The sequence below is a fragment of the Sylvia atricapilla genome, chromosome 13 (genome assembly GCF_009819655.1).
Source record: "Sylvia atricapilla isolate bSylAtr1 chromosome 13, bSylAtr1.pri, whole genome shotgun sequence".
Taxonomy (NCBI): Eukaryota; Metazoa; Chordata; class Aves; order Passeriformes; family Sylviidae; genus Sylvia; species Sylvia atricapilla.
In genome coordinates, this window is record NC_089152.1 from 9763863 (window position 1) to 9774264 (window position 10402).

The 10402-nt window shown below is 42.4% G+C and overlaps 1 protein-coding gene across 3 annotated transcripts; it reads right to left on the minus strand.

The window, feature by feature from the left end:
• Nucleotides 1–3769: 3769 nt before the first annotated feature.
• On the minus strand, nucleotides 3770–8088 carry RAMAC (RNA guanine-7 methyltransferase activating subunit). Of its 3 annotated transcripts, none has more exons than XM_066328360.1 (3): nucleotides 8019–8088; nucleotides 6491–6665; nucleotides 3770–4923 (listed from the first exon to the last, which is right to left on the minus strand). In XM_066328360.1, exons 2-3 carry the CDS (start codon nucleotides 6655–6657, stop codon nucleotides 4734–4736), a joined length of 357 nt encoding a protein of 118 aa, XP_066184457.1. In that variant the 5' UTR covers nucleotides 6658–6665; nucleotides 8019–8088; the 3' UTR covers nucleotides 3770–4733. The 3 variants fall into 3 exon arrangements, with proteins under 3 accessions (XP_066184457.1, XP_066184458.1, XP_066184456.1); XM_066328361.1 differs by lacking the exon at nucleotides 8019–8088 and adding an exon at nucleotides 7654–7807; XM_066328359.1 differs by lacking the exon at nucleotides 8019–8088 and having other exon boundaries at nucleotides 6491–6675.
• Between the last annotated feature and the right edge of the window lie 2314 nt (nucleotides 8089–10402).

Below are 10402 nucleotides of genomic sequence, written 5' to 3' on the forward strand. Positions count from 1 at the left end.
AGATAACACAGAAGTTATGCATTGAGGATGGTGATATGATTTTCCTGTTGTGTGTTTATTAGACTTGGAGTAAAACACAGGTATTAGCAATTTCCACCATCTCTTGTAGTAAATGTGCATTTTAATGGGGCAGGGTACTTAGTCAGGGGTGAGCTGTACAGAAATAACACTTTGGCATCGCTGTTTCACACAAGCAAATGAGGACTGACAACCACTAAGTGCAGTCCAGGCTTTCTGAAGAAAAATATAGGCCATGGTAAACACAAAAATACAATCCAGCCTGCAGGGCCTAATCGAAAAATAAGCCTCTTGAGAGGCAAGATCACTGTACACCACCACAGCACAGATGCCACTGACTCTCCTGGCAGTGCTGGAGCCACTGGACTCAGTTTTGATCTCTAGATTTACCTCTGTGTTTCTCGAATCAGGCTGCATTTTTCCTAGGTGCTTTCAGGAAAACCTTATCTGCCCTATAATCTTGCTTAGCTTCTGGGCATTAGAGCATCAGTGCTGTGCATAATTCAAGCAGGGTTATGTAGCTCTCTTCTAACATTCAGGGACAAGGGGACAGATTATAGCAATTTTTCCTCATTGGCAAATGAAAGGCAAAGGAGATGCAGTTTTGCCAAATTGCTCCCATGGTGGTCAGCACCTGCAGTGGGGAGCAGTCCTGTTTTCCCTTCCTCCTTGCCTGATGTTCATACTCCTCTTTTTTGAATGTTAGAGAAGGTGTGACAGCACAGTTTTACCAGCCAGAAAAATTCCCTGTGTTGTGTAATTCAGAGATTTTTGTTTCACCTAAGGAATAGGGGTGGTGGCAGATAAAACCTCTTTAATTTGACACCAAAAGCTTTTCCCTTCCAACATCTCAGTATGAAGCAAATGTGGACTTGTTCCTTGATTAAGCAGAATATTGATTAGCAAATTAATAGTATGAGTTTAAATATATTCCAGTGTAAAACTGCTACAATATATTAAAATATATTTAAACAGTAGGTTAAATATCTTCCTTGTTCCAGGAGTTGAATGTTGATTATATTTATATTGCAAATGACATTTGTATACCCAGTCTGAAATCTCTACTAGAGAGATTCTTGAAAGTAGTTCAGCTTCTAAGTAACCTTTCAAAGCACATCTGCAAATTTCTGTTCCCAGCTGCACAGACAGAATAAAATAGATTTTGAATAGCACTGAAAACTTGTAAAACTGGATCTCACTAATCACTGTGAGATTTTTTTTACTGTGCACATTCTTTTGCATTCAAGTTTCTAGGGCTTAGCTGTGATTTGAAAGCTTCTAGCATTTTTTAAAATGCTGGTTATGAAATTATATCAAAGGTTGATCTTTTGATTTATCAAATCGATTGATTTTTCTTAGTTATTTGCCACAGTACCTGTAATTAAGCATGATTATTCTTCAGTATCAATTAACAATCGATGCAAAATCATTGTATGTGTTCAGGAATGGATTTAGAACTACTGCAAAGCCCTATTCAGAACTTTGCATTCACACTTTTGGTAACATGGCAGTCATTTTTAATACCTAACACCTTTGTTTTATTCATGATAATAACGATGTCTGAGAAAATGTCAGATGGAAGAGATCTCCTAAAGTCAGAATCCAGAGACACTGAATTCTAATGTTTACACTGCAATCTCCAGCATAGTTAAAGCAAACAATTTCTGTAATGTTTGAAGTTGCAAATATTAAACTTACCCAGCTTCAGTTTTATCACCTGTAACAGACTGTAATGCACAAACTGTAATTGCAGGCAATACTCAACTGGTTTTATTTAGCTTGACAGAGGCAGTAAACTGGACTTTATCATCATACAATTAATCTAAGTGGAAGATTAGGTTATATATTTTGAATTTTATTTATCTTGCTGTCTGGTGCATGTATTTAGCAATGTATTACCTCCCCCTCCCCTCCCCAAATTAGACTCTTGCCATAATTGTTCCAAGGAAAAGTTTTGTAAATAATACAAACCCTTAAAGTTGAATTGAGAGCTCTGCTGGTAAAGCATATGGGAATCATGAATATAAAAACACAAACTTGGAAGCTGCACTGGCCTGTCTCTCTCCCGATCTCAATCAAGAAATGCAGAATAAGAGAGCCAAGACCATGAAATGTGTGATTCTAATCCATAATTTCATAATCCATAATTTCCTAGATCATCCTGATCTATGTGCTTCTGCAGTTCACCCACAATGCTGTAGATTGGATTTGCCATGTTCTGGAATACTACACCACCTGGCATTTTCTGGGCACGCTTTGCTGCACAGCCAGCAAAGTGCGATTCATGATTCTGTCATGAAGACAGGGAGAGAGCTGGGAAAGAATTTGGGGACACCTTGAAACACCTTCCTTAGAAGAGGTGCTCTTCTCTTCCTAAGAGACTTTAGAGTACTGGAGAAGGAGTTTAACAAATACATGTAGTGACAGGACAAGGGGGAATGGCTTCAAACTGAAAGAGGGCAGCTTTAGATGATATTGGGAAGAAATTCTTTCCTGCAGGGGTGGTGAGACACTGGCATACATGGCCCAGAGAAACTGGATGCCCCATCCCTGGAAGTGTTCAAGGCCAAGTTTGACTTTGAGCAACCTGTCTGATGGAAGATATGGCAGGGGTTGGAACTAAATGAGCTTTGAGGTCCCTTTTCCACTAGACCCTTCTAGGACTCCATTCACTCGCTGAAAGATAATCAAAATAATGAAATAGTTATTGAGCTTGAGGAAAGGCAACAGATGAAGCAGATCTGTTCTTTCTGCTGGGTTTCATTTCAACCTGAGATGCTACTCCAGATGGTGTGGAAGAACATCCTGGCACAGCCTGACTTCCGTGGCATAGCTGGCAGTGTCAGCTCTTTGCAGGAAGAGATGCACTCCCTTCTTGGAGGGGGAGCCTGGGGTATTTGGCACTTAGCACATGATTCTGAATTAAATGGGAATTACACCAAGGGTACTGACTTGCAGGTTCTCCACAGAGCAGATGTAAGAACTTTGCATGATCTTGTATCTCCCTTTGTAAAGGCTCCACTTATTAGTGAGGGTTCAAAGGGGTGCATTTCATCCAGTAGAACTCCTTAGAGGAAAAACACACCTCTAGTGAAAAGATTTCTAACTGAATTTGAGGCAAATACTTCAGGGAGTAGGATATCAAAACCTGTATCAGAGCTAACAGTATTATATGAAAAGCAGAAAACAAATACTTAAGCAGGTAGGCAAAGACCCCTGTGTATCACAGCCTATGTAAAGCTGCATAGGGACTGATCCTGTGTAAACACACCCTTTAGCTCCTAAAATTACCTGATGAGCCGGGCGATTCTGCTTTTGACTTCTGTACTTTGTCTTTAAATCACGATGCACTAATTTGTGCTCCTTATCACATAATGCCATGACTTTTACAGCAGTCAGCAGGGATGGGGCCCTGTTTCTGCACAGCAGCTGAAGAAAATGTCAAGTACAAAGACACGCACTGCTCCCTTGATACAAATTAGCTGATCACGTAAATGGGGAAACAGGGAACTCTGACCCCATTAGAGCAGAATGTGGATTGTGGATTAATACTTCAGACTTCTAATTAATCACAATGTGTCTCATCCTTCTGATTGGAGCTGAGTAGGCCATTCCTCCAACTTAAGCCCATAGCTGTTCAGTATTAGCACTTATCTGTCAGTCCAGATCCTTGGCCAGCTGTTGGCTGAGGAGACATTGCTGCAATCCTGAATGTCTCCAAAGTAGGTTTCAGAAATACTCAGAAACATCCTTACATGTTAACTATACTTTTATTGTGTGAATGCTTAAAAAACCCCATATATCTTAAATTCTAAGAACTGAGTAACACTCTGCATTTTTTATGCTATTTTCCCATACAGAAAAAAGTACAGACCAGTACTGATCATAGGTATTTTTTTCTATAACATGCACAAATTATTTCAAACGAACTACAATAGCATCGAAGTTTTACAGCTTCATTGAAATGGGAATTCCAAAATTTATTACGCACACACTGACTTTGTTTGAAGATGACACAGATTAATCTTAAGTTTGATATTACTTCTCAGGTAAAACTTATATATCACTTAACTCCTACAAGAAGATAGATATTTAACTACTTTTTTTTTTTTTTTAATCCAACTTTCAGACCACGTTTTAAGAGGAATACTGCAAATATATTGAAGCTATTGAGTCAGCAGACACTATGTGGACCCCATAAAATATTTCAGTAATAGGATCTCTCTTCTCAGTTTTAAGGCATCTGAAATTCAAACCAAACTGAGCTTCTCACTGTCAAAAGCCAAACTAAGACATTCTCTCCACAGAAAGACACAGTGTATTATTTTCAAAAAGGGCTGTCTTAAGGCGATGTGCCACTGCTACAGGCTGCATACAAACCACAGCTATCCTATCCTCCCCTCACCTGTTTTAGTTTCTAAAATCTAACACAGAGAAATCTCAGTGATGGAAGAAAAAATGTGCACAATACATACTCAGACAAAAGAAGGAGATAAAAATTTAATCTAAAATCTACAGACTCTAAACAAACTCCACATAATATGCTTTTATTTTTCGTAAAAGGAGTTCCCTTTTTCACTTCACACTACACAAAAAAAGCACTGGACTGTAACACTGATTCTTCAGTTACCTATAAAACAGTGGAAAAAATAAGAAAACTAAAAGCTAACTGAATTTGTGACACAGCATCACTGGACTTTCAGCCTACAAGGATATCAGTAGGGATGGTACCGAGGCCCCGGGCTGTAGGAGTTGTAGCCATATTGTCCGTAGTGGGATGAGTAGGATTGTCCTTGTCTGTGCTGCTGGTAGTTGTTACCCCAGCCTCTATCTGGCCTCTGATTAGATCTGTAGTCACCTTGCCAGTTGTATCTGTCCCCTCTGAAGTATCTGCCATCTTGAAACCTGCAACAAGAAGATACACCAAAGTCTGACATAAATTATATCAAGTCTAAAATAATAAAGTATAATGAACTCTTATATTTGGCAGTTTTCATGAAAACTGTCATGTAATTGTTAATTCACTCAAATATTTATATGTTTATATGACAAACTTATGAAAACATACCTGCAGTCATCTGAGATCACTCATTAATTTCTTACCCAACACAACATTTGGACAGTCTGTTTCCTAACAAAGTATTCCCGGGCATTAGGTAAACTGCTGGAAGTTTTAAGAGAGACTTGGACAGACCATAAATCTAAAAGTCAACTCCAAGGCACATCTGTAGTGCATCAAAGCCAGGTTCCATGCAGCAGCTTCATGGTGAAAAGCCTTGGCAAAGCAGGCTTCAGTACAGATACAGCTACCTAACAGCACTGAGTCCTGGAATTTGAGTATTCCCTAAAATACATGCTACTGCTAAAAGCCTGCTAAGGTACATGCAAGACACTGTACCTTATCAGTGGTATTTAGCCATTGTTCAGTCTAAATTTTGTCCTTTCAGACCTATCTCAATTTCTATCAATGCTTGAGCTTCCTCATAGTAATTTTGTTTCTAAATAGTGTGGTGCAAACACACAACATTTGCAAAAAGTTCACTCTGTGACCATAGTGTAGGTGTAAGAGTTCATCAGTTCAAAGAGCCACAAAGTTTTTAAGAACATCTTAAACAATCACCTGTTTTTAATCTGTGATTCTGTGTTTAATTTAATGACAAGCTTCTAAGGCGAGAAAAAGTTATTGTCCTCTTTTTCTTCAGATAAGGCACAAATCCTACTTAGATTTTTTAGCTATAGAGGTTTCCCAATTGTTGGCTGGACTGAGTTTAACTACTTTGTATTAAAGGCTGATGTTAGTATTCCCAAATGTACTATATGCTGTAATTGTTGTTTTTCAGTCACACAAAAATCTGTCCAAAATTCAGTAAAAAGCTGCAATTACATCTTGAAGAAATAATTCAAAGTATTTTGCTTTGGCAGGTAACACTGTACTTGCCAGATAGACTGGATGATTGATTTTACAGTCACTTCTACTGAATAAAAGAAATACAGGGTAATCTTAAAAAGTACAGCAAATACTTAGCTTACAAATGAATGTTTTCTGGACAGCTAGTAACAAATAATCACACTAGTAGCTTGTTCCTTTGCACATCTTCCTGCCAGTTATCATCCAACATAAGATAGGCTGCTTAGTTTTGCAGAAATCTCATCTTTCCCCTTTGGAAAAATGTTTCTGGCTGAGCAATAACAAACCCCAGGACAATGGGTTCAGTGGTTCCAGCTCATCCTTTACTAAAAAGCAAGTAATTTAGTACTTGTATACACAATACAAAACCTTTGCCAATCAATACAGAAAAAATGTAAAAAGTCATTACTTTTTCGAGAAGACTATATTTCTCTTAAACATAGTTATCTACAAAGTAACAAGAACAGACTGACTGAACAGAACAGACTCCTACACTTCTTCTGAAATCAATTATCATTTAACTGTATTTGTGAACTGACCACGATTAAAAAGAAAAAGCAGTACCGATCTCTGTTTCTCTGGTTGCCACCAGATCTGTTTCTCCATTCTTCAACTATAGGAGGGGGATCTGCAGGGCGTTTTAGATATTCCTGGTATTCTCCATCATCCGATGTGAATCGATGAGCAAACATCTCTTCATAATTTGGGGGCATGTCAGCCAAGGAGGCCATTCTGAAAACTTGAAACATGAACACAACAAAAGTGGCTTTAGCAACGTATGAAGACACTCATCGTAACAGCTGCCAAAATCCATGTAGTGAAAATGAAGCACAAGGAAAAGTTACACGCAGATCAACACAGCTGTTGGGTTGTGGGAAGACAGCATAGATGCCTCATAGAAAAAGGTATTTCAGAACATGCCCCCATCTACTCCTGATACTGACTTTTGACAGGAGAAAAATTCCTATAATTAACTTCAAAAGTTTGCTCAGATAGAATATCATGCAAAGCCTACAGATACACATAACCACCAAGACAGGCAAAATAATCAGATTTATTCACAGTAATTTATGTGTTAATAACTTGATTGAGGGAAAGGTCAGCACCTAAGAGGATGCTAAATTGCTTCATAATATGCCTGTCTGATGGCATTTGTGTTTAAGGCCTTAATTTCCTTATTTTTGTATTTGCATTTGCCATTCAGATGTTGATGTTAACTGGTACTGTCCATCAGCAAAATCAGGTCTTAACAGCAAATCAGAAAGGCTCTAAGCCCACTGTTTTAACAATAAAACATATTACGTTTTATTGTTAAAACATATTTAACACATAATTTAGGGCATTTACGGTATCTGCCCCACATAATTTAGAGCACTTAGAGTATCTGCCTCTGGACTTCCAGAACAAGCCCTTCTGCTGTATCCCAAAGATTTGCTGGCAGGACCCCAAGAGCTAAAACATACGAAATATACAAAATATACACTCTCAGTGACCGAGGCCGCTGTACATGAGCAGCCTGGGCCTCAGCTAAGTGAGGTGTTCCCGGGGAATCCTCGCAGGGCTCCCGCGGCCCCGGCTCCCTGCGGCAGCCTCCGACATTCATTCTGCTGCCTCCAGAGCCGCCTTTCCCCCGCCTGTGATACAGCGCACGGCTCCCTGAGGCAGCTGTAGGAGTTATCCCTGCAGGATGCAGGAATAACTCGTCCTTTCCTCTGCCAGGAGCTAACCTCGTTAGTTTTTTATTACGGGCGGTCTCCAAGGAACTTCGCTCCTCAAGTCTAAGGCAGTCGGGGCGAGGGCGGCGGGGGCAGCACTGCCCTGGGGACGCGCCGCTACAGCTTCTCCCGAGCAGCTGGAGGTGCTCCCATCGCAGTTTATCCTGCTAATGCCACATTCCCCCCGCGGGGGCCCGCACCGGCACCCTCCTGCCCCCAAGGCCAGGCAGAGAGCGACGGAGGGGCCGGAGCCCCCTCCTCTCACAGCGGGCCGGACGGAGCCCGGGCAGGACGCGGGGCCCGCTCCCGTCCCTCCGCCCTCACGGCCTCAGCCCGCCGCCCCTCAGCGCCCCTCAGCGCCCCTCAGCGCCCCTCACCGCGCCTCCGCCGCCGCACACACCGCCGCGATCCCGCCTCTTCCGGGCCCGGCCCCGCCGCTTCCCGCGGGCGGGCCAGGGACAGCGGGGAGGGACACACCGGGGAGGGACACACCGGGGAGGGACACACCGGGGAGGGACAGGACACACACCGGGGAGGGACACACCGGGGAGGGACAGGGGAAACACACACCGGGGAGGGACACACCGGGGAGGGACACACCGGGGAGGGACACACCGGGGAGGGACACACCGGGGAGGGACACATCGGGGAGGGACAGGACACACACCGGGGAGGGACACACCGGGGAGGGACACACCGGGGAGGGACACACCGGGGAGGGACACACCGGGGAGGGACAGGGGAAACACACACCGGGGAGGGACACACCGGGGAGGGACACACCGGGGAGGGACACACCGGGGAGGGACACACCGGGGAGGGACACATCGGGGAGGGACAGGACACACACCGGGGAGGGACACACCGGGGAGGGACACACCGGGGAGGGACACACCGGGGAGGGACACACCGGGGAGGGACACACCGGGGAGGGACACAGGACTCAGGGACGGGCAGGGATGGAAGCTCCTTCCCTCGGGTTAGGGTTGTATACAAAGCGCGTCGGCCGGAGTAGTTTGAGGCTTGTGTGGCGCTTTTCTTGGCTGCCACGCTGGTTTTGAGGAGGCGACATCTCAAATTTTTGGGGTTTAACCGAAAGGCGCAAATAAAAAAAGGTGAAATCAGCATGGCGTGGCTGCCTATAATGCCATTTAAGTGTATTTCTGGTATAAAAAAGCTTCGGGATGTGTTGGCTGCTACGTGAGGAAGGTAAGATGATGTGAAGCTTTTTTGGCAGGGAAATAACTCCGTGTAAACCAGAATGAATGCTGTGCTGGTGCCTGCTCCAGCAACACATGTATGGTGCCGGTGCTGTAGGTAGCGGTCAGTCTTGTCACCCTTAGTACAGATGAGGTTATGTCAGAGCCTCAGAACTTCAGGCTTGTCACCTTTAATACGGGTGAGGTTCGGGCTGGTGGCATCAGGACCTTCCCGCAGCAGGAATGGTGCCGGTGTCCCTGGTCCCCACAGCGCCGACCTCTTTGCCGTGCTGGCCAATTTCCACAACACTTCAGCCAATGATTTTTACACGGTCTCTTGTGCTGGGTATAAGAAATGGGGGTTTTATAGGACCCTTTCAGAAAACATTGGTTTTTACAAGCTCTGCTAGAGAATCTATTGCTCGTAGGCACTAGCAAAGCCTAGAGACTGATAATCAGGTAGATCACTTGAAACAAAATCCCCCAGCAACAGCAATAGCATCCAACTCTCTAAAAATATTAGAACGAATAAGTGCCCTTTGTTTGATATGAACAGCAATAATTGCGATCTGCTCTCCTGTGTGATCTACAGCAGGTGTGTATTGTCACTTGCAGAATAGGAAACTATGACCTCAATCCAAATAGCATAATGCAAACACCTTAGCCTGGATAGCTAGTTCTAAGCCGAACTAATTGTCACTGAGGCTGAGAAATAATATCTTTTTGCCTAAGTTTTCCCCTTATAATCTCTCTCCTACTGACTGTCTCTTTGAAATGGGCAGAAGTAAGTAGGATTTTATTTCTTCTCCAGACATGTTTCATTTTGATCACTGGATATTGCAGTTTCAAGTGTGTCTACAGAGGATTTAATGCATACAGTTAAGGAGATGATTCTTAATAAAAGGTACACACTTCTTTATTTTGAGGCTCTAGACTGCTGTTTCATGGGTGACATTTTTCATTAAAAGATCAAACTTAATATTAAACCTTTAATTATAGACTCAAGTCATCCATACAGTTAAGCATGTACATAATTTAGGCATAAATATAAGTTCTGTTGATGTCATGGGCCCCTTGTAATACTATAAGCTTATACAGTTTTGGAAAGGTGCTCTCATCAGCATATTTTGCATAGAAAAACATTACCAGGGAATGGCTAAACCAGAGTGGCATATTAAAATGGCTAAACCAGAGTTTACATATTAAATTATATTTAATATATATATATACATTATACTTTCACTTTGGTTCTTTTTCATCATGTCTTTATGCCTGCTTTGGGTTATATCAAGAAGAAGATCATGATCCAGGCAATATTCTAAGATTTCTCATAGATGTTATTCTGAAATTCAAACTGCATATAAAAACCCTGAAGTGACAGATGATTTTTAAAGGAATAAAGGCACTCAGAAAAGAGTATTGTCACCGCGCAGAACTTTCAACACCCACTAAATGCCTCACGTAGCACATACCTACAGACTAGGTGCCTGAGTGCTTAAAAGGTCAAGCTCCAAGTGTTGTTAAGACAGAGAAATTGATAAGCCACTCTTACAATCTTTCTG